Source organism: Typopeltis vanoorti, chromosome 4 (assembly GCF_054136105.1).
Source record: "Typopeltis vanoorti isolate ZY-2024b chromosome 4, IOZ_Tvanoo_1.0, whole genome shotgun sequence".
Taxonomy (NCBI): domain Eukaryota; kingdom Metazoa; phylum Arthropoda; class Arachnida; order Uropygi; family Thelyphonidae; genus Typopeltis; species Typopeltis vanoorti.
In genome coordinates, this window is record NC_143552.1 from 24,626,755 (window position 1) to 24,652,187 (window position 25,433).

The 25,433-nt window shown below is 36.0% G+C and overlaps 1 protein-coding gene across 1 annotated transcript in view; it reads left to right on the forward strand.

Moving 5' to 3' along the window:
• LOC150107166 (ran-specific GTPase-activating protein-like) overlaps positions 1 to 10,076 on the forward strand; it is a 107,725-nt gene extending 97,649 nt beyond the window's left edge. Inside the window, exon 6 of the mRNA XM_090391042.1 lies at positions 8,082 to 10,076. Within this exon, the coding sequence (XP_090247168.1) occupies positions 8,082 to 8,236 (155 nt within the window). The 3' untranslated portion in view covers positions 8,237 to 10,076. The remainder of the gene's footprint in view (positions 1 to 8,081) is intronic.
• The last annotated feature ends 15,357 nt before the right edge of the window (positions 10,077 to 25,433 follow it).

Sequence of the window (25,433 nt, forward strand, 5' to 3'; positions counted from 1 at the left end):
GGTAGGTCTAGGGGAATTGGTTGGTCTTTGGTAGAGCGGATAAGGGATGCCAATTTTTTGTAAGGCCTGTAACAGGAGGTAAGGTCATGTTTTTTTAGAATTTTGGTAATTTTTTCTGAGGTGCCTCGGATGTAGGGAATGGTGATGGATTTAGAGTAATCTTTTTTGTGGAAGAGGGGGGCTGTGGTTTGTAGGTTTTAATATTTTTTTGGGGGGGGTAGCCATTGGCTGAGAAAGTGTTGAGGATGTGATTTAGTTCAGTGTTAAGGGCTATGTCGTTAGAACAGATTAGTTTAGCCCTGTTGTATAGTGTTTTTACCACTCCAAATTGTTGTGAGGGGGGGGGGAGAATTGTTGGTGGATGTATCGGCCTGTATGGGTGGGTTTTCTGTAAACTGAGAAAACCAAAGTTCCATCAGGCTGGCGGGTGACTAGTGTGTCTAGGAAAGGGAGGCAGTTGTTTTCCTCTTTTTCCAGGGTGAACTTGATTCTGGCGTGTTGGTTGTTTAAGTGTGTAAGGAAGGAGAGGAGTGTTTCAGAGCCATGTTTCCAAATAGCGAACACATCATCAACGTAGCGAAGCCATATGGTTGGTTTTTGTGGGGCAGAGGCTAAGGCTTTTTCCTCAAAGGTCTCCATAAAGAAATTGGCCAAGGGTGGGGAGAGTGGTGAGCCCATGGCTCTCCCCTCTATTTTGATGATGATGATGACAATGTCATCTGCAAAACATAAACGATATTTTTTTCAATGAATTGCAATTAGCATCATTGGAATTTCTGCCAATGTAGCAGAAAATGATTTGAGTGATATAGGATCTCTTGGCCTTATTCCTCTTCCAATACCAAATTCCTTTCACTGATGTTTTAGCTTTATACCTGCAGTTGAGTTTTGATATACAGCTTTTTTTTAATAATTGGATATGCTTTTTTTGGGATGGCTTATTGTTTAAAACTGTTTATTACAGTGGAACCTTGGTTGTTGAACATAATTCGTTCCTAAAGGCTTTTCAGAAACCGATTTGTTTGAAAACTGAAACCATTTTCCCATAAGAATGAATGGAAAATGGATTAATCTGTTCCTGGATCCCAAATGATTGCTTATTTAAACCTTTATAACAGTACTTCATGCATAAAATCATATACAAAAAGAATAAATTGATAAAATATAGACAAAAATTTAACTTCACTTCACTTGTATGGAGGAGAGTTGATGCCGTAAGTAGAAGGTGATGAGGAATGGGAGTCCCCTTCCATAAAAACATCAGGTAACTACCCTTCTGGAGTTTTTTGTTTCTCTTTCCGATCTCTTGGCACCACTCGACTCTGCTTGAGACACACTGGACTCTGTCTCACTAAAAAACCTGTCCAATGAGATTTGTTTTTGCCTGTGTTTTAAGATGTTTCTGAAGTGAGATATGGCACTGTCATTGAAAAGGTTTGCTACAGCTTTGTCTGGATGATATCTTTCCACAAAACTTTGCACACATTTTGTTGATCAACGAACTAGGAAAATCATTCCTTCCTTCCCCTGTCTCTAAAGACATTTCCTCTACCACTGACTTTTGCTGCTCCTTCTGAAGGTGTTCCAATTCTTCCGTGGTGAACTCATTCCTGTGGTCCTCTACTAACTCTTCCACATCAGCACACATAAGCCCATGCTTTTGCCCAAAGACACAATATCATAGACAACAGCAACATACTCAGCCTCAAAACCTGCAATGTCACTGTCTGCCACGCAATCCGGCCACAATTTTCTCCATGCTGAGTTCATAATCCTGTAATTCACTTGCACCCAGGCTTTGTCAAGGATACTTAGCGATGGAGGATGTTGAAGTGATTTTTCCAGAATTGAGTGTTGATTCCATGTCAAAGGTCACTTCAAAACATTTTTGAAACAGTGCTTTGTTGTAGAGTTTCTTAAAGTTTGAAATGACCTGCTGGTCCATGGGCTGGATTAGAGGAGTCATGTTAGGGGCAGGAACGTCCTCCAAGCCTGGAGGGTGAACAGGAGCATTGTCCATCATAAAAAGACAATTTATTGGCAAACTTTTTTCTTGAAGGTATTTTCTCACACTTGGGGCAAAGACTTCATGGATCCACTCAATAAAAAAATTGCCTGGTTACCGAAGCCTTATTAGCCCTCAACATAACAGACAGTTTACTTTTCATCACTTTATTTTTCTTAAACACCCTCAGATTCTCAGAGTTGTACACAAGCAATGCCTTGACCTTGAAGTCTCCCCCCCCCCCCCCTCGCATTTCCACATGGCAAAAGAGTCAGCCTGTCCTGAGTGATGTAGGTCTCCTCTTCGGGAATTTTTTCCAAAATAGGCCTGCTTCATAGCAGTTGAACACTTGTTGTGGAAGCGAACCCTCAGCCTTTACACAGTCACTAAATTCTTGCTCATATTTCTCAGCACCTTGGTTCGAACTCGCAGCTACCCCATGTCTAACCACATTATGTATGCCACTTCTCTTAAATTTTTCGAACCAATCTAGTAGCTTTGAATGCATTAGTATCACCACTCGTACCAAGGTTTTTCGTTAACAGGTCATCATGTAATCGCCTTGCTTTTTCACAAATTACAGCCTCAGAAACACTATCACCAGCTAACTGTTTCTCGTTTATCCAAATTAGCAACAATATTTCTACTTCTTCAATCGTCTGTGATCTTTGTTTAGTAAAAACTTTCATTCCTTTTGCAACATCAGCTCCCTTGGTCGCCTCTTTATTTTTGAGTATTGTACAGATTGTTGATTTCGCCATATCGAAGTGCATAGCAAGATCCAAGACACAAACACCATTTTCATGTTTGGATATGATTTCTTTTTTCACCTCTATCGCGGTTCTAAGAACTTTTCTTTTAGCTTTTTCACTCTGCACTGAGCGGAGGCTGTGAGATACCTGACTCTCTCCCACCAGACATCTTAGCCCACGGAGCATGTGGTTGCCTGTTCAGAAACCAGTGCGTTTTTTGTTTGGAAAATATGTTCTGGAACCAATTTGTTCGAGATGAGAGTTGTTCGACAACTGAGGTTCCACTGTATTTCTGATTGACGTAGAGAATCAGAGACTTTTCAAAATCTACAATCACTAAATATACAGGAAAATTGTTTCATTTGCTTTTTCCGTTACTTGGTTAATAGTATGGATGTAACTGCTGTTTCTTGTAGAAAATCTGTCTCTGAATCCTGCTTGTTCATATGGCTGTGTATCATCCAAAAACCATGTGATCCAGTTTGATATAATGAACATAATATTTGTACAGTTGTGATAAACTGATTGGCCTATAGTTATTGATATCATCGATGATTTATGCCACTGCACTGGAATTTTTTTCGGTAGTTAAAATATCGCTGAACATATCCATTATGAACTTATGAAACCTGATTTTGTGTGTTCTGCTAATATGCCATCTTCTTCAGGATTTGTTATTCTTTGCTTACTTGTTCCATAATTCTTCCATCACAATGAGTGGTTCTATATAGCCTCATCTAAATATAGTAGATGAATTGTATCTATTTCATTGCCTGTGCATAGGTCCCTATAAAGTTCATTACATGTTTTCATTATTTCTTCTCTATTGTATTGCACTCTATTCCTTGCTTGTTTTTCAATTTTGGAATCCATTTTTTCCTTCCATGTAACCTTTTTTTTTTTTTTCTTCCCTCTAACTTTTGCATTTCCATTTAGCAGTATAAATATTGTCAGACTCAAATGTCAGATATACATCTCAAGGGTATATAACCAAAAAACGTTATGATTATTTATTGCTGAGTTTTCTAAATACAAGTACTAAATCACCGTATTTAAATTGGAAACAGTGACTTAACCTTTCTCTCTTTTTTTTGCTGGGGGAGGGGGCAGTTTTGACAAGTAGCTCCTACATTGTCACATATCTAAAACATGCAAAGAATATCCTAGCAAAAATTCTCCACTAAACAACAAGAGAAATGAGAGGTGCCTTATTTCATTAATGGCAGCAGGTAAAATGAAGTAACCCATATGAAGAAAGTAGAATTATACCAATATCAGAATTGCTACTATGCATTCAGCTTGTAATTTTATGCATATAACATTATAATAATAAATCCAGAAATAAATCTTTGGGATTCTTAATTTAAATTGAATAGCTATAACAGATTTTTTTTATGAAAATAAGGAGAACGTGGAAAACATCACCTGCATTCTCAGTGAAGAAGATAACTATAGAAAGTAAAAGATTTCAGTTATTTAGTAAAGGCGTCAATTTTAATAGAATCAGCATAGTTGAATGGTAGAGAACTGAGCCAATTGACAGGTATGTTTTTTTGTGGGGGGGATAAAAAGATATTAACAATTTCAGAATCATATTAAAGGTGATATTAGAAAGGAACTTAACATTCTTAGCATTCAAGTGTGTCAAAAGAGCTAATCTGAGGTGGTATGGTAACAACAGAATGAGAGAGGAAAGACTAACATATCAGATGTTTGATGGCAGAATGACTGAAGAAAACCCAGAGGAAGACCAGGATTCTTCTTTCTACCCATGGACAGTATTATTGTGCTATAAATTGAGCAACATCTCATGGATAGGATTGCCATAAATTGTGGGTTTTTTAATTATTTAAAAAGATCCAGGTAGCTTGATGTAGAGCCTCAGCAGACAATCTTAGATTTGAGAATATGACAGACTTTTTATACTTTGATAAGCATTTCATAAATTTATGTTGGATCACCAGTAATACTACTTATTGGGAAAAAGAGGTTTATAGATTTTTTTCAGATTGATTCTCGGACTGCTCTGTAAACTATATTTGAGATCTGAAGATCTCAAATGGATTTTATTAAATTTTTAATTCTAGCATTGGGGTCTTTGCCATAACAGGAATATAGTGCATTGCTAGTTCTATTAATATCGGTGTTTTTGCTCTTGACTTATAGTATTCTTATGGAGTTGTCTGCTACTGTGGAGAACCAACATTTCTGAACAGTGCCATCTGTGAATCTTAAAATGTAACTGATAAAAATGAATGTGTTGCAAAGTATCTTCTTTTTGTTTTATGGCTTTACATTCCTCTCTCCTTTCAAGGGTATACCAAAAGTACTGTGGAGAGAGATCCAGAATCCCTCTCCACATGCTGGCTACACTTACAGAACTGAACCAGGTGGTAATGCATTTAAGAGGCTTCCTGATCAGCCATCTGTCAGATCTTGTCTGAAGGGAGGCTGTATAGGGTGTGCACCATCACCTGCAGATATCCAAACTTGATCTCCTTTTTATGGCTGAACTCCAAATGACAGTATAGCACATTTTTAATTGTCCAAATTGCACTCTGTGATTTATTCTGCCATCAGGGTGGTATGTGTGCTTTTGTGTCATCCATTATTCCTTCTAGAGCAGCGTTTCTCAAACTTCAGATATCCGCATACCCCTTCTTAAATTTTCATTATTACGAAGTAATTAATAAAAAAATAAATAAATAAATTAATTAAAATCAATGAATTAATTTAAAATATTAATTAAAATTAATATATATTTTATTTGAATTTATATGTTCAAGTAAACAAAAAATGATTTATTTTTAAATTTTGGTTCTCTTGAGATGTCAGACGACACACTCATCAATTTCATTTGATCCAGGTGCAATATCAACGTTTTCTTGTTGCTTACAACTACTTGTATTTGCTATATTGCTCTCTTTTGGGGGTTTTATAAATCCAATCTTTAACCAATGATCCATATGTACGAATTTGAAAGCTAAAAAAAAATACTGTATTTACTCAAATATAACCCAAAAGTAAAGCTAAAAAATTGTGTTGCGAGATGCGTGCGGGAATTTTCGGAAACTAAAGTTTTCAGAAAAATGAAAATGGTGCGACTTACCAAGAAGCTCCTACTCTCTATCACTTTTGGCATCAAGAACAGTTTTTTTTTTGTGTGTATTGTCAAAGTCATCTACCCAAATAGCGTCACCATCTTTCCCATTATTTCAAGCAAAAATTACCAGTAATTTACAAGACTTGAGATACGTAGAGCAGTGAAGAACTGCATATGATTGGTGCGGTATTAACAAAAGATCGCACGAACCAAAGACAAATTAGCATTTCAACAGTTGAGTGGAAATGCTAATTCCCTTCAACCGAATTCCATAATATCTGAAACACATTCACTATATATTTCTTGGTTTTAACACGTTAACGATGTGGATGGTGTCAAGCAAAACCATATGTTCCATCGGCAACATATGGTTTTGCTTGGTCTATACAGCAGTTTCTGTTGGAGAGGGGATGTGATTCATTAGTTAGTGCCATTTTATCCCGGTTGTCTCTAATTTCACTGTATTTTGAAAAATATGACTCCTTTAATTATGCATAGCCAAAAATTGCCACTTACCCCCAGGGGTACACGTACCACACTTTGAGAAACACTGTTCTAGAGGATGAGTAGTGTTAATTGTTCCATTTTGACCTTGTGCGTCTTATGATTTCCTTGCTATCATTCATTTGATGTCTCTGTCAATCACCCAGTTCTGAAAATCATTCTAACCTCTTTGACTTCTTATCCTTCTTACCCTAACAGTGAAGTCATCATCCTTGGCCACATTAACACCCACAACTCCAACTAGCTCCATATTTCCAGTTCCACTAACCAAGCTCCACTTACCTAGCACTGGATCTTTTTTAATAAATATTTTTCCTTCCAGCTACATTGTTGAGATGACCACTCCACTTAGTAATTCAGATGTCTTGTCCAAGTTTCATCTCTAGTAGAATGCCCTCCCATATGGGAGGGCATTCTATCCAGATCTTCCCATATGGCATTGTTGTAATGCCAAATGGGAAGATCTGTGATATTTACTCCTTTCTGTGGCCCGACTATTGTTTCCATATCCAGATACTTTTTTTTTTTTTTTTTTAAGAATTATCCACATTGGGATGAGAGCTTTCATTCCCTGCTCTGTTCAAAATTCCACTCACTATCCTAACCATTTTCCAAAAAAAAAAAAAAATGTGCCAGGGCAAGTGGCTTTTAGAGAAAAACTCTTACCTCATTCACTCCTACACTGAATTCTACAATCACCCAGTGATTGCAGAATTCGGTGTAGAACCATCATTAACAGAACTGAGTGACTTTGAAACAGCTAAATTGTGGAACACTTCACCTGTGCAGTCGTCTTTTGGTCCCTTGTAGAGGCTGTTGGGAACAACTATTGTCCATTTGTGCACCTACTTTTGTCTTACCTAGGTGATAGTATTGCATCACCATCTGATGATAAAGTTGACCTCCTGGCATCACTCTTTTCATCCATCTCTTGCATGGATGACCAAGGCAAATCACTTCCCTCTTTGCTTGGAATATTACAGTACATATTTTTTGTGACATCAGAAGAATCTTAGAACAATCTTGAACAACCTTGATTCCAAAACGGTTGCTAGTCCTGATGGAATCCCACCAGTTGTGCTCAAGGGGTGTGCTTCTGAACTAACACCCATTCATTATTTCTGTTATATTATATTCAGCTGACAACCCAACAGATGGAAGCAAGCCCATAGCTAATCTTCCCTAAAAGGGTTAAGGATTGTGTGTGTGGCATTGAACTATTGACCTATTAATGCTCTTTTACCTCAGTGTTGTTTGAAGTAATGGCAAAGGTAGTCAACAGGTAGCTTTTTCTACTTTTGAGAACTGTGAAACTAATTATTGACCACCAATGTAGATTTTTTTTTTCAATCAAAATCCACAGCAGATTTATCTACATCATCATCCTCTGGACTTGTGTCATGGAAAAGGTTTGGAGAAACCTGTGCTTTTGCACTCAACGTTTCCAAGGAAGGCATTTGTGATAAGGTTTGGCATTTGAGGTCCTTTAAATAAAGGTGTTGGTGTTGTAAATCAAAATTATTCTTCTACAAGAATAGAATTATTTCTTAAATATCTCATAGTATGAATGTAATGTATGCTCAGCTTAAGCATATGTTTTAACTATATGTTTTACAAATTAAAAGTGTGATAAAATTAAATTAAGCTCAACAGTAATTTTGGTGTTTTTTAGTGGTAATGTTAGTGACTTTTTAAAAGAAATTTGTGTTTCTTATAGTTGAAGATCAGGAATCTGAGGAGGAAGGAAAAGAAGTAATTTCCCAACTGAATGCATTGTCTTTGACAGACTTATCACAGAGTAAAAGTGAAAGTAGTAAAACCTCAAATGAAAAAGAATTAACTCACGATAGCAAGCCAGATGAAAATGTTTAATATTTCTGAAAAATTGAACATTTTTCTTAAATAAATTGCAACTCCTAAATTTAAGACTACATATTGTATTAAAAAAAAAAAAAATGGTATATATTAGAATATTTGTGTTCTTTATATCTTACCTATCTGTCCAAGTAATTTAGCCATATTCTTCTATTGTAATATTTTAAGAGAACTTTTTTAAAGTTTCTGGATTTGGTAATTAATATCTTCAAAAAATAATAAATACTCCATTCTCATTTTATAAAGTGATTATTTATATAACATGACTTTGTATGCTTATATCTACAATGAATTATGTTGATTACATTGTGATATTATCACTTCACTTATTTTATTAAAATACAGAGCTTTAAACTGTTGGATTGCTACTTAGCTCTGGTTGGTACAGTTTTTATCTTAAGCAAAGCTAAATTAAAATTAAGGTGAAGTTTCTGACATCTAATGTATATCATTTTTATATAAATATATATATATATATATAGGAACATGTATCCTTTTCTCCTGAGCAATTCCAAACACTTTAAATTTGCTCAAGCCTTTATAAGAAATGCAGTAACATTTGAAAAATTATTTTTTGTAATATATAATCCCCCAAATACAAAATAAATCAGACATTGCAATAATTTTATATGACACAGGGGGAAAAAAAATTGAAAATATTCTTACAAAGTAGTTCAGCATCAACTATTGTACACATTTGTTATTGAGGGGGGGGGGGGTGTATTGCAACTTGTTTTAATGGGTTAGTTACCTATACTGTAGTTGAAGTAGGTGTTCTTCATTGATGGCTAATTTCTTTAAGTTGTTTATTTCATTATCTAGAAAACATCCATTTTGCATAATTTTTTAAAAATTAATAAATAAATAAAAATGAAAATTTGAAGAAGCATACTTAACTGCTTTAAATTTAATAGTAAAATTGAATTTCATTTCTCCATTAAGATTAGAATATTATATTAGAAAGAACCAATATTAATGCACATGTGTATATTATCTACATTAATTCTGTAATATATTGGTTTTGTTTTCACTTCGAGGAGAGGAAAGAAAAGAATAAACCTTTTTTCCCTGCCAGATTTCAGCGAGCTTTATTATGAGAATTGTTAAGATTTTGAACATCAATGTACAGTATTGTCCCTAGCATAATTGTTTCTGTTATTTGGTTATTAATTATTCCTCTTTGTGTGTGTGTGTGTGTGTGTGTGTGTGTGCCTTCCAATTTGTGTGAACTGTTGCATAAGAGATGTGGTCTGCATTTTTCAATGGGAACCAATACATAATCTTTCATTTGTTATGACTTGTGATAAAGCCTCTGATTGTACTTCAGATAGTGAAAAATTTGTTAGAGGCCACTGTATTAACAAAATCTTTTCACTTTGTATATGAAATCAGATCATATGTTTGTGATATACCAGCAGAATGCAAAATCAGTTTTAGAAGGGGACCATTATGTATATTTTGACATTCTAAATTTAAAAATAAGAACTGTACCAATATGAAGTAAAATATTTTTATGCAAGTTTTGAGGAGCCTGTATATGCTCAGTATGTTTGAAAGATTTGCCTTATCCATTTAAATAACATTTGTATTTGTCAAGTAAGGTTAATACTATTGTCATATTTAATAGAAAATACCATTTATAGAAATTTTCTGTATTTTTTACCATGAAACCTAAGGAGTTAATATTTTGAAAAGAAAGTGTTTAATTTGATGCCTTATCTTTAATTTCATATTACATGAAGCAGGATATACTTCATTTGAAGAACATTTCCAAAGATGTAAAATAATGCTTACTTTTGTCACTTCAATAAAGAGAAAATAAAATTAGAAAATATTTGTTTCAAGTTCTTTATTTCATGTGGTGAAATTTGACAATTGATTAAATGTGATGCTAAAATAGCCATTCAAAGTAAAATACTTGACATTTAACAGAATGAAAAACAGCACTGGGAATAAATTACAGGTAAATGATTCTAGTATTTCCTGGAATTCCATTATATTTTGTCTCAGACATCATCATGGACACACAAGCAACTCAGTGTGAAAATTAGTACACTAGTCTACATTCCAAGCCTAGAATATAGGATGCTGTTTGAGTGATAATAGAAAATTTAAGTTGCAACTGAAACTTAAGAATTATTTCTAGAATACATGTATACTACACTCAAATACTAATTTTTTTAATCGCATGAGCAAATATTTCATTTTTACTTGTAAAACATCACATCAATGGTAATAGAAATTTGACTAAAACTGAACAGCGAAATTTGTGGATTACAGTAGAACCTTAAGATGGACAGCCACAAACACTATTGAGATGTATAAAAAAAAAAAAAAAAATCCAAAATTTTTTAAAACAAAGTTAATTGCTTATGATTAACTATATTAGCCTAACTTAAATTGTAATGATTGCTTTTCTATTCCATAGCCTAACTTAAATTGTAATGATTGCTTTTCTATTCCATAGCCTAACTTAAATTGTAATGATTGCTTTTCTATTCCAAAAGTTTGGAAAATTGTTATCGTAACTATATGCCCAGTAGTGTTTTATTCCAAGGGTTATGTGACTGTATGTCTAAAAAAGGTTTCGCTTATCAGTTGTGTTCAAATTTCTGTTAAAATGTTTTATGAAAGTAAAAACAAAAATATTTGTCGTTGCTAAATTAGCAACCAACAAATATCCATGTATTGTGTAAATGTTGAAATCCTTTTCCACCATTTGTCTATACAATATCCTAAGAATTACTGTTTTGCATAAATTTAGGAAGTTCAACCCATCCATACTTCATTAAATTAGGTTTTTTAAAAACAGATGTTCAAACATGAAAAGACTTTTAAAAAAGCTCCTTGCATTTGAACTTGCTACAATATGGAATACCCCACCTCCTCCCCATTTGATTCTGTGTGGTGTTAGAGGAACATGGTCTGCTACACTTGACTGTCCATAATCGTTAAGGATATATTTATGTTCTTTCAAGCAGCTGTTGGCTGATCTTCCATTCTGTCAATAGTTAGCCAACTTCCAGGAAAAGGAACTCAGTGGAAGGAGTTGGCCCTTAGAGGAACAGATACAAAGGTTCCCAATTTCAAGTAAGGTTTGAATGGCAGTATAGGGATTGTATTTTTTCAAAATTCTGATTCTTTTTTCTGATACTTTCCTCATATACAGTAATGCACTCTATTCTCTGCATATGAGGAAAGTGGAGGATTAAGCATTTTGTTAATTCAACAGAATTGTTGGAATTGTAGTCATTAGATAAGGTATGTGTGGTTAAGTTCCCAGTTTGAATATAACTGCCTGTGTCAGTAAATTTTCTGTATAAAAAAGAACGATTACTGGAAAACGTTAAGGTATCTAGAAAAGCTAGACTTTCTCTTTTATTACAGTAAAATGAATTGTTGGATTTTGAAGTGAAGGAGAAATGTGTGTGGGCTGGGGATTGTGAGACCTGCCATGTGTGGCTGTTTTGCATGATTTGTCAAATATCTATCTTCGTTGTTTACAAATTATACATTCTCAAACTGCGTGTATTTTAATTGTTTTTAAAGAAGTCAAAAAACCTCCCATTATTAACCTATCCATTGTTCAATGCTTAGTGCACTATTATATTATATATATTAATTTGTCACCAGAGTTTATTGCTAGCACTCAGTACGCCAGCTTGATTTGAAAAAAAAAAAAAAAAAAAAAACAGTTTCGCACATGTTTGCTATATTGCAGTCTTGTATGTACCGTCATTTTATAAGCTGAATGAGTTTTTAATTTTGTGTGATGCCAAGTATGAAGAAAAGACCGATTAAGGAAGAGAATAGAATAATGAAGTATGGGAGCTGCACTACTACATGCAGTCAAAGATAACGTATGTTTTCTCTGATTTCAACAGTGAAACGATACACTTCCCATTCATGCGTCATCTATCAGGATGATGTGACTCATGGTTAATAATGAGGATAACAATGTGGTGCAGACCCTATCTCTTCCTCTCTTCCACATATTGTAAGTATTCATGGCTGTAAATCTGTGTGTTCACAGGACCTGTTTTGAAGGACAAAAAAACTCAAGATTTTGGGTGATTCCCCAATCTCCATATGAGACTGGCTAACAAGTTAAGTGATGAGGATGTAATGAAATTTCCGAAAGAAAGTAGCAAATTCTTGGGAGAAAACTGTCGTATAGTGATGTGGAAAGCATAAAGCAGGGCATTGTCAGAGTTGTAGCATGTCTGGATTCAGATAAAGTTAATAAATACAACTTTGTCTTTCACAAAGAACTAGCCGAATAACGATGTGAATTTACTGTCCATGTTACTTGAATAGCTTCAAAAAATTTGCTAAAATGATAATGATTTTTTGATTGCCCTAGATGAGCATTGATATTACTAACTCAGCACAACTTTTATTTTATATTTGCGTTATAAATGCAGATTTTCAATGTTATGAGGCGCTACTAATTGGCTGCCTTCATGGGGTGAATACGTGGAATTGACGTTCTTAATATTTATAAAGAAAAATGTAGGGAAGCAAAGCTTGATTTTTGTAATGTAATTTAGTAAGTGAACTACATATGAGGAAAATGTAGGATTTGTTGCATTGCTACAAAATAAGTGATAACTTGATTTCATTTCATTGTACATTACATCAGAATCTTCACACCAAATCTATTCTATCAAATGTACGACAATAAGTATTCGCCCATAAGCCTGAACACAATTTTCATCATTAATATTGCTTACTGACTTTCTCACTTCATCAGCTGTCATATGTTATTAATGTCCTACTACATGTCAGTAGTTTACATCATAAAGTTTGGCTATTTAACAATCTCACTAACGAAAGATTGTAAATCTATAGCATGATATATGGTAAGGTAAGCTAAGGAAAATATGGGAACACTACCCCACCAAAAATGGTACTTTTCTAGTAGTCAAAAGGATGGAGTTCATTGCTTACTGGTTGATAAAGAGATAATTTCAACTTGGCATACACAGCGTGGCTCATAAAAAATGGAACATTCCATAGAAAGTCTTTGTGAAACCGAAATTCAAAGGCATTTACATGATGTGGATTTTCATAACTAATTTAAAAAAATGCAGTTTCTTCACAAAGACGGGTCCTTTATACAGCATGTTCTATAACTTATGGGCCGCCCTGTTTATAGACCAAAGATGCTTCACATAGTCAATTAGACCATCTGTTGATTGTTATATATGAAACTGAAACTTGTTTCAATATATTTTTTGGAAAAAATCAAATTTAAAGTTGGAAGTTTTTTACCTTGGATATAATATATGTTAAAGATGCCAAGCTATTTTAAACCTGGTTTTACTCCATTTCCCAAGTAAGCAAACACAATTAAGTCAACTTTGCGCCTGCACGTAGGGCAAGTCTAAGTGACTCGTAAAGTAGTACCAGTCTAGGCAACTCGTGGTAAAGGTGGAATAAGCTGATCACTATTCTTAATATTTACCCTTAATGCAAAGCCCATCTCCTTGAGGAGATGTATGATGCTATGCATTAAAGGCAAGGGGGCCACTACCCAGACCGGTTTCGACCTTTATTGCGGTCTCATCAGTGGGAGCCAGGCTTAGAAATACTAAGGTTAAGTAATACAGAGCTTATAAGTACTTTACCAAAACAAGTTACCATAAGGTGCTTTGACCTTATTAAATAAATAAAAATCTCAGGATGAGAGATAGATGTAGGAAGTTTTATACCTTAGGTATAATATATAATATAGTACAAGTCTAGGCAACTCGTGGTAAAGGTAGAATAAGCTGATCACTATTCTAATGTTTACCCTTAATGCAAAGCCCATCTCCTTTAGACTTGTACTACTGTATGGGTGACGTAGACTTGCGCTACATGCAGGGGAAAACTTGACTTAATTGTCGGTTTGCTTACTTGGAAAATGGAGTAAAACCAGATTTAAAATAGCTTGGCATCTTTAATATATATTATACCCAAGGTAAAAAACTTCCTACATCTATCTCTCATCTTGAGATTTTTATTTAATAAGGTCAAAGCATCTTATGGTAAGATGCTTTGACCTTATTATTTGTATTTGACCTTGTTTTGGTAAAATACTTAGTATACCTTAGTATTTCTAAGCCTGGCTCCCACCGATGAGAACTCAAAGGTTGAAACCAGTCTGGGTAGTGGCCCCCTTGCCTTTAATGCATAGCATCATACATCTCCTAAAGGAGATGGGCTTTGCATTAAGGGTAAATATTAAGAATAGTGATCAGAGCTTATTCCACCTTTACCACGAGTTGCCTAGGCTTGTACTACTTTACGGGTCACTTAGACTTGCGCTACGTGCAGGTGCAAATTTGACTTAATTGTCTGTTTGCTTACTTGGGAAATTGAATAAATCCACGTTTAAAATAGCTTGGCATCTTTAACAAATTTAAAGTTGTCTGTCCCATATAAATCTTTTTAGTGCTAATAAATGTGTCAATCGCAGTAGTTTATGGTCTCCACACCGATAGGCCTGATGAAGAGACTGAAGATTTCTATGAAAACTTAGAGATTGTTTTGTACTGCATACCAAGGAAATTATGTCTTATGAGACTTTAAAGCAAAAGTGGGAAAGAATATGAGAGTTAGGCCTGTGTGAACGTAACACCCATCGTGAAAGACTTTGAATTTGTCCATGCTAACAGATTAGTTATTACCAATACCTCCTTCCAGAAAAATCCACGACGAACCTATACTTGAACATCTAACATTGATAGGTCAAGGCACCAGATTGATTACATCCTTTACATTACAAGAACAGACTGGTCTGTACTGCAGTCTGCTCCAGGACAAGTATGCACATCAGAGATGCTTCTCTTCCAGGGTGTAGTAAAAGCCAAAGTAAGACTGAAACTCCAAAACATTTCTTCAAGTCAGGCATGTTCCACTCAAGTGGATGTCACACTAGTTCCTAGTTCACAGAAGAAACATCAACTCGTTTGGATGATTTTTTGGAGACCAGTGATGAGAATTCACCAGAAATGCTCTGGAAATGAGTCAAAGTTATAATACAGGATACAGCCAAAGTTATTTATTGCTGTATATGATGGGTATCATATTCCAGGCCAGTTAGAAGACCAAGAACCCCACAGATATCAGATTCAACATCGGGTCTAATCGAAACAAGGTGGTTAGATAAAGAAAAAAATACAGGCACTAAAGAATATGAGATTACATAGAAAAGGCAGAAGAGCCACCAGGTAGGACAAGGAAAATTTTTATTCTAATAAATATGAAGAGATGAATAAATAAATATGAAGAGTACCAGATGAGGAGGCACAATTATAAAAGGATGTTACATTTAGTTTGTGGGCTAAAGCACAGGATTAAGCCCATATTGAATATCATCAAAGACAAGAATGGAGCAATATAAACAGAAAAACTGGAATTCAAAAACAGATGGAAAGGATTCTATGAAGAAATGTAGAGCAGAAAGGGAAATGAAAATTTTGAGCAGCGCTCTCACCAAGAAAATTTCAATTTGGAACCTCATCCACTTACACATGAGGTAGAAAGAACAGCTTAACAGTAAAGGTCGTTTTGTGCAGATGAATCCAGACAGTTAATTATGGCCACAGGGGGGATGGAGGGTAAGAGTGTTTCATAAATTGATTACAAGGTTATGGGAGACAGGATCACGGACTGAGATAGGAAGTCAGTTTTCATACCACTACATAAGGGAGATGTGAAGGACAAGAACTAAAGGACTATTAGTTTAATTGCTCATGCAACAAGGTTTTATTAAAGATCATGCTAAATAGGGTGGGGACCAAAGTTCAGAGACAGATGCCTGAGCAACAGGTTTTAAGAAAGGCAAGAGCACAAGAGATCAGATCCTTTGCCTTAGACAGATCATAGAAACGTATAAAGAATATATACCCCCTTTGATGTTCATAGACTAGTCTACAGTAATAACTATTATTTCGGGAAACTTCAAGGAGTCCTTAGGCTAATTGAGGGCAGCTCTAAACATCATGTCAAGAACTATTCACCATTCGCACAGTATATATAATGCTTTGCTTTGAATTCATTCACAGTTATGGCACCCACAACAGATTCTGGCAATTTATTCCACTCATTCTCCACTCTCCAAGTAAATAACTTAGTTAACACCCTTTGTAGCTACATTCTTGCTCAGTTTCCATGGATGGCTTCTAGTTCTCCTACCACCAAACTTGTTCTGAAAAATTTCCTCTGAATTAATCTTGTAAAAACACCTCAGTAATTTGAATGTCTCAGTCATATCCCTTCTCTGCCTATTAACCAATTTCTGTAACCCACAGACCAACTTGTTCTCGCAAGGTTCATTCATTCTATAGACTAGCTACCATTAAAGTATTCTTCAGTAACCAAGTGATTTGATGAACTGATTTAGCCACTTTTGCTATGTGCTCCTAAACTACAACTCCCCATCCACCAACATTCCCACACATTAGTGCATCCAGGGGGGGGGTCTGGGGCCCCAAAAAAAAAGAAAAAGGAAAAAAGACACTAGAAAATTTTCCACAAATCTTTTCCTAATTAAAATTATTTTTTTAAAATTTATGTTGTGTCATGTCTTCTATTGCTATACTACTTATGAATTAGCGGTCACATTAGGTGGGAATACCTTATAGCTCTCGGGAATCACGGCCGCTATGAAGGCTAGGCGAACGAAGTAGTGCTCGGGCAGATCGAGCGCTACTTCGTTTGCCTGAGCAGGGCCAGAGGAGACCATGGGTATCATGTATTGGCGATCACTGCAGATGCTTAGTCATAGGTCATATGCAATGAGTAGTGTCTATTCTCAAATCATCGACTCAACTCCTCCCCACCCCCAAAAGAAACCAATTTCCTGGAATACAGTTCCACCAATGGTATGCTGCTGCTAATCTTTTCACCCCAAAATGCATAACATTGCACTTTGCCACATTAAACTGACATCCATTCCCTTTACCCCAGTCTACCAATCTACGAGGTGGTATCAAAAAGTTTTGAGACTAGCCCTGTTTACAAGAAATTACTTTATTTATCTACGTTTACACTATCACCTTCAAAATAGTCCCCTTGCATATCAATACAGCGCTCCCAGCGTTCTTGCCACTTCTGGAATGTGTCCTGGAAGTCTTCTTTTCGAAGCATGTCAAGCACCTTCTGCGATTCGCTCTGGATCTCCGCAATGGTGTCAAAATAGTGATCTTTGAGCTGGATCTTCATCTTCTGGAAGAGGGCGAAGTCTGCAGGAGCCAAATCTAACAAGTAGGGTGGGTGCAGAAGTGAGATCATGTTGTTTCTGGCAAGAAACTCACATGTGTGGAGAGCTCGGACAGGGTGCATTGTCGTCGTGGAGCATCCAGTTTTTCGTGCACCACAGATCTGGTCGCTTTTGCCGAATGTCCTCCCTCAGACGCCTTAAAACCAGGCAGTAGAACTCGCTATTGATAATCTGGCCCCTGAGGACGAATTCTCGATGCACAATGCCGCGAATGTCGAAAAAGATGATGAGCATGCACTTGGTCGAGATGCAGACCTGCCTTGCCTTTTTCGGTCGTGGAGATGATGGACTCTTCCACTGTGAAGACTGTTGCTTCGTCTCAAGGTCGTACCCGTACATCCAAGTTTCGTCACCGGTAATGATCCTTGACATGAAGGATGGGTCATCCACGGCATGCTGACGGAGTTCTTGGCAGACTTCGATGGTGTTCCTTCTGCTCCTGGATCAGCAGACTGGGGAAGAACTTGGCAGCAACACGGCCCATGTTCAAATCACAGTGAGGATTGTCTGGACTCTTCCGTATGACACACCGACAATGGCAGCAATTGTGGAGTGTTCTCCGATGATCCTCATGCAGAAGTTGCAGAATGGTTTCGACATTTGGTGGGGGGGGGGGTTGAGCTCATTGAAGGTCTTCCTGATCTCTCATCTTCCAGTGATGTTCTTCCACTCTTGAAGCACGCGTGCCACTCAAAACACTTCGAACGACTCATTTCAGCATCGCCGTAAACTTGCCGAATCATGTCAGATGTCTCTGTGGCAGATTTTCCCAGTTTCATGCAGAATTTCACGTTTGCTCTTTGTTCTAACTTGCTGTCTATGATGAAATCGCAGATGTGGCAACGCAGGTGGTCAGAATAGCATCAGTTGCACAGCTCCCGATGTACATAGGACGATGTCTTTTGGCACACAGACTTATGAAGATAGGTGCTCCCTGTGACTGTGTGCAGCCTTGTGCTGCCATCTGTTGGCGTATTACAAACCTAGTCTCGAAAAAAACTTTTTGATACCACCTCGTATCCAAATTATCATGCAAAATTTTGACATTGTAAAAATTAATATATTAATTTTTTTTATTTAACGATGTAACGAATGGATGTCTACTGCGCCATTGTAATATTTATCTTATTTATTTGATATCGTTGTTGCTTGAGCTAGTTCAAACTGTCTACAGACTTCGATTTCTAATTCACGCATACAAACTCGCAATTAATCTTAATCCTTTAGTCCTTAACTTAGTTTTACTCAAGGCTGTAAATATGCTCTTGCATGTGCTTGAATTGTTTACTTAGGAAAAGCCTCTGGCTGGAGCCAAGCCCTTAATCTACTTTGCAGTATTTCACTTGTATTGATCCTTAAAAATTTTATTTTTTTATTGACTGCACCATTAAGGATCACGTAAAAGAATTGTTGTTCCTTCCCTTACATACAAGAGAAATATTCAGCCAAGCACAATAATAGCTCTTAATTTAATTCTATCTCAAGCAACTCCTATTAATTAATCAGTTATTCGTGGCTATTAATACTCTTAGGTTACACAGGTTAGGTATTTTTATGAGTAGTGCATTGGCTAAACAAGATCAGGCAAGCCACACAAGTATGTTTATTCTTACTAAAGCAAATTATAAAAAACATTCAAACAGCACATATCATGTGTCTGGTTCTAACTAAGACAACAAGATTACACTGGAGACAATACTTGTCACGTGTCTAATTTTCCACAAAGTCATTTAAGCATTTCGCTTAAGCTTTAAGACAAAAAAAAAAAAAAATCATAATTACACATAACTTTTCAGACACTTGGATGATACTTAACACTCGTAACCTTCTCTCACGTTGTAAACAATAAAAGGCAAAACTCAAACCACATTCACTCTTAGCATTACATATCATAAGCAAATCATTAGATCTCTGTATTCTACTATTCACACTCTAAACTAAAATACGACTTTCCTTTTCTTTCTAACACCTTCTATACCACTAGATAACAGAACCAACATTTGTCGTTTGTACTTCACAATCTAAGATATTACATGAAACATTCTACTTACAATCTTTCTATTTCATTACACAGTCATAGATCCTAAAGGCCTACGGACACGTTCCGCTTCTTCCCAGCTAACTTTCGTTCGGGCACTAGGACACGGCTGCGATAACTCAGCACACAAGTAGATCATCGGAGAATCTCACGGTGGGATATCTTGAAAAGGCCGTCTCTGCTACTAGCGAATTTCCCATCTTCGTCGGAACTGCTGCTTGCGGGAACTAGAAACGAGATACTGCAAAGTCTAGCAGTATCACTGCTAGTTATTGAGGCATGATCTACCCTTCACAAAACCATGCTGCCCCCCATACAGTATTCCATTTCCATCTATCCATTCCTGTATTTTGCTCTTGACTAATTTCTCCAATATTTTTCTACTCATCTGTTTAGTATCTATGCTGAGTACATCATGAATGTAGCACTGGATTAGCTTAAGACTGGCATTATGATAGGTTTAGATAGGTTTAAGAGATTGATCAGTAATCTAAGATATGCTGATAAAACAAGGAAGAACAAGGAAAAATCCTTGACAAAGTTAATGAGAACAGTAAAGGATAGAGGACTTCAACTCGTTCTTAGCAAGACAAAAATTATAATCTCTGAGGAAATATAGACAGGAAAGCTTCTGATAAGCAAGTATAACTTAAAAGAGAAAGAATCTGGGAAGTCAGCAAGTTCAGTACATCAATAATTCACATAAATAATGTGTTCCATTATTAATGTGAAAAACTGATGTTCAAAAGAAGATTAAGAATGGCTAAAACAACAATGAGAGACTTGTCTAAAATCTGGAAGAATAGTTCTACCTCTACAGGAACAAAAGTTGAGGATTCAGGATCAGGTCATTTTTTTAACAGCAACTTACTGATATGAGATTGGAACCTGAAGAAGTCTGATATGAAAAGGATAGCTGCTATTGAGATGTGATACAGAAGGCTTTTGCGCATATCGTATACAGTATTGAAAGACGGTTAAATGAATAGACACGAGAAAGGATCATAGAACTTTAAGGCTCCTTAAGGAAATTGACAGACGAAAGTTGAAATGGTCTGGGCACATTGAACGGATGGAAGGAGGATTTCTCAAAACAGTAATAGAAGGTCAAGTTCATAGAAAAAGCGGAAACGGGGACTGTCAATGAGATCAATGGATGGTGTGTCTGGAGTAACTGATCTGCAGAGAGTTGAAGCTTTCAGGAAAGCATACAGCAGGACCACCTGGAATGCACTGATGTGGCACATTACCGAACATCTGAGTGACCATAATGACAATTGTTGATGATCAATGAATGGATGGGTACTAGTGAGTAGGTGTCAGGCAAAGGATGTGCTTCTTAGTGGTTCACTTGTGAGAAATCTTTCCAGAGAATATAGAAATAGAAGGAGAAGATGATTTTGGTGATTTACATTTGTATTGCAAATGGGTGTTGGGTAGCATCTTCTGTTTCTGTAGTAGGCGTGAAAAAAAAAACGAGAATTAGATGCTGTCTAGTGAAACATATCCATCAATCTATTTATAGAAAATTCAACATAAGAGATGGCAAGGAATTTCTCTCGATGATTTTATTGTATCATTCGTAATGTGAGAGAAATACAAGATTTGTCCTTTGTTGAAGTTTGTAGGATTAACAGCATAACTGGTGAAATATGATGGTACGACGGCAAACCACATTGAGATGCTATGGATGCGAAGTGTTGTTCTAGGAAACACAATGTAAAGGTGAACTCAAGAAGAGGGGTATGATCTTATTTGGGGAACTGTATTTAAGTCATGCAAGGATTTTTAAAGGAAATAGGATAATGAATCTGGTTTGGTAACACTGGAGTTAGTTAATTAGACTGTTCTTACCTCATTGAGATTGATTGGCATTCATTTTAATCTGGAAGAGCAGAATGTTTCTGTATATAGGACAAAGGATATAGTTTAAAGAAAATTGAGAAAAGCTGAAGCTATTCACTATGAATGTTCAATGGATAGATTGAAGAAACTGCCATCTAATTACAAAGATGGAAATAAAGTGAAGTTTGGTTTATTGAACAGTTCTATTAGACTTCATCACTTCACAGAAAAGCCAAGTGACTCCATATCCACGGCACTAGAAGGTGATACAGTGAAGGAAACTCACAATGGATATAGTGGGAGTAATTGTAATGAGGTCATCCAGTATGATTACTTCATAACGCAATGAGATAATCCACATGGTGAAGAAATGATGTTATGACTTTCTTCATTATTTTTCTTTTAGAATGGAGTGTATAATCAGCCTACTCAAAAAGGCTTGGGACTGAGATGTGGAAAAATACCACTACCAGGGCCAGTTTTATCATTAGGCGAACTTAGGCAATCTCCTAGGGGCGACAGATTTTGCTACATAGTTCGGGGAAAGATTTAAGATATAATAATTTTCTTGCTATACAGATATTAGGAGTAATCATATATGTATACAAATGTATTGGTTTTGATTAATAAATTTTTTAATGTTCATGATATTATTTTTATAAATATCCACATATGTAGGTGTACATGTGCTTGTGTGAGCATGATAAAAAATATATAGAGAGACAATGTATGGGGGCGACTAAATTTTCTTTGGCTAGGGGGGGTCAGATACTCTCGGACAGGCCCTGACCACTACCATGTAAAATGGTATACTGACAGAGATCCACGAGTTGTTTTTACTAACTATGTAGTTCAAGCGTTTCCTGATGTTACTGTAGACACATCTTGTGGAGATGTTGTAGGATATATGAATAACCTGACTCTGTAAGTTATTAGGAAAAACAAATGCCACTTGCATAAGTTATCTGCATTTGGTCCTTTCCAAATCAAGTTTATATTTTTGTATGTGTGTGTGTGCTTGCTGCTCTAGAACTTGGTATAAGTTGAGTTTTGTTACCTTCCATGCTTATTTATTTTACTTTCCTGTGTGCACTTTGGAAAAAATCATAGCATGAACACCGTACACGAATTTTGAAAATAATGATGCATATTCAGCAATAATTATTTCTGTCAATAGCGTGGATCAAATGAATTAGAAACTAGAATTTAACCATTCAAAAAAAGTTATGGAAGTAACTTGAAAATTGGAACTGTTGTAGTGTCATACGGCGAGTGTAAGTGAGGATATGATATTTCGTAATACATGAAACTAAAACGAAGTTTACGGTTTCAGTTACAGGAAACTTAACCCCTGGCTTATGCCTGGCTACTTAAAAAAAGAGTAGGTAGGATTTGATGTGGAAACAGACAAATTTGCCTGATATTGTTGCTATAGCAAATAACTATTTCCTATTCCATCTTTGTCGGGAGAAGTGGAAAAGCCCGACTATTTGTGGTTGTGGACGGGGAAGTTGCCACGTGCATCATACATGGTTGAACTTCACCATACAGAATAGAGATTCATATATCAAAAAGTAGTGAGAGAGAAATTTCTGAATTTTGTTTTATTCGAATTGTGGCATTTTTTTTCTTATGGAGGAAATTTTTATAACTAATAATAGTACATTTATAGTATTATTCATTTTACCACACAAAGACCGTTATACATATTGTAGGTGTGTTTCTAGCACCAACTGCACGAATTTTCGAGACTTTTCTTATCAAAAAAACCCCAGATATTAAATCTGTGTTTGAAAAAATAGACCATACAATCACACTATTACAGCCAATGTGTTTCATGGTATAGGGCCAAGAGATAGCAGCAGCTGTCAGACATTCTTTCCCTCAGTCCTGAAAGAACTGGTTTATTCATACTTGATCTCACTATCAGTGAAAGATTAAGGATTGAGACTAGCTGTCTACTTGTCTTAAAAGTCATCAGAGAAAAATTAGTTCTGCCTAATCCCTTTGTGGAACAAAAGATGTCAGACTAACTTTCTTAATCAGGTAATGTCACTAATATGCTAAAGACAACCCATAAGAATTCTATCGATATGCTGAAAGTAAAAAAAAAAAAAAAGAATGAATATGAAAAAATAACTCTTTTAAATGCTGATGGCTTGAGGGTTACAAATGCAGAAGAGGTTGTTCAACTAATGAGTGCACAATTTATTAAAAGCTATCAACCTGGTGTACGCGACACTGAACTCACTGTTACCTCTTCACTCGATGAAAAAATTCAGGTGTATGAGGACGAAGTAATAGAGCAGTTGCACAAACTGAATAAGAATTCAGCAAAAGGGATATCAGCACGTGTGCTAAAAGAGTGTTCAGCTGAACTAGCTATTCTTTGAATAGGCTGTTTAATATGAGTCTCAGAACAGGGAAGATTCAACGGGAATGATACACCATGATACGTTTGGATTTTGCTAACGTTTTTGACAAAATACAGCATGGTAGACTGTTACATAAATTGCAGAATATAGGTTTGGACTGTAAAATATTATAATGGATAAGAGGATGGCTGAGAGATAAATATCAAAAAGTAGTATATGGGTGATGTGAGTCTGCAAGATTTAAGGTAACCAGTGGTGTACCACAAGGATAAAATGTTTTTGCTTGGGATATTTACTCGCTTTCTTCAGGAATGACAGTATTAGAGATGTGATCTTGCCATGTACAAGCATGTAAGCATGTTGCCCTAAAGCTATTAATGATATTAAATGCTTGTTGAGTAGTGATGTTTCCTGTCTGCCACGGTATATGTAAATATAGCTCAATTGGTAGTTTTTAATGACCAATTTTGATATTTTGTGGTGATGAAATTGTATTCCAGATATTAGCTAGAGTACTGAAGAATATTGTGCTTTCTTATTACTATCTCAGAGTATCAGTGTAGGAAACAAGGAACTGAAAACCATTTATTTCTCAAGAATGTGGTCATTTAGCCTAATATTTCTGCCTTTTCTGTTCTTTAGGATTTCAGTTTTTCTGCTGTTGACAGCCAACATGATCAATGCTACATTTTTACATAAACTAAGTAGTCTGGCGCATTCTGAAAGTTAGAATCGATCGATACAACATAATCTGTAAAGCAGAGACTGCTGATGTGGGTTTGTCCAGTGGAATCTTCTAGAGTTATTCTGGACTCATTTTCTGTGAATCTAAATGCATAATCATTGGTAATAATGAAACGATATGGTTCCAAAATGTATCCAGAAGATAGGTGCACTCTTCGAACCAAATTTATGACTCCCTGAAGGTGTAAGGAGGGAAAGCTGATGTCTTTTAGGTGATATGTTCGAGAAGCGCGGGGGCAAAGTGAGGGTGATGTATTCGTTGCCCTTGTATGTCTCCACACTCACAAATGGGGATAGAGGATATGTATTCCTGGAGGAGGGTAGAGCATGCCGTTGGGAGCTGGCAGTGGAGAAAAGGATTCGATGAGAGAGGTACGTGTTCGTTTCCCTGAGGGTGTTTCCCAGGTTGTATGTGGGGAGGTGGGATGTGTTTTGTATCCCTTAGCTTTGGGGAGTCTCACTGTCACTATCGGGTGCATGTATTTTTAAGTGATGATGGTTTATTTCAGTGCTGAGCTGGTAATTTGTTTCTCAGCATATTTTTGTTGATTGAAGAGAAGCGTTAGGTTATTTTGTTCGTGCATACATTTTTATTTTTTTATTTATATTAATGCTTGGTCAGATTGTTTTCATTATTTTTATAAACAAATACCATTCTTGGGTTTTGTATTTCTTGGAGAAGATAGGATAGTAAATTCAGAGGTCCAATCATTTCTTGAGAAGTTAATGAATTTTGTTTATGTATTAGCGAATATTCGTGAAACTCTAATCGAATGATAAGTTTTATTTGTTATGTTGATGCTCAGGTGCATTCGTGTCTGATTTCTTGAGGGAATCTATTGTTGCATCGATTACAGGATTTAAGATGACAGTGAGAAATACAGAATCAAGTTAAAGTCTGCCACAGGAGGGGAAAAAACA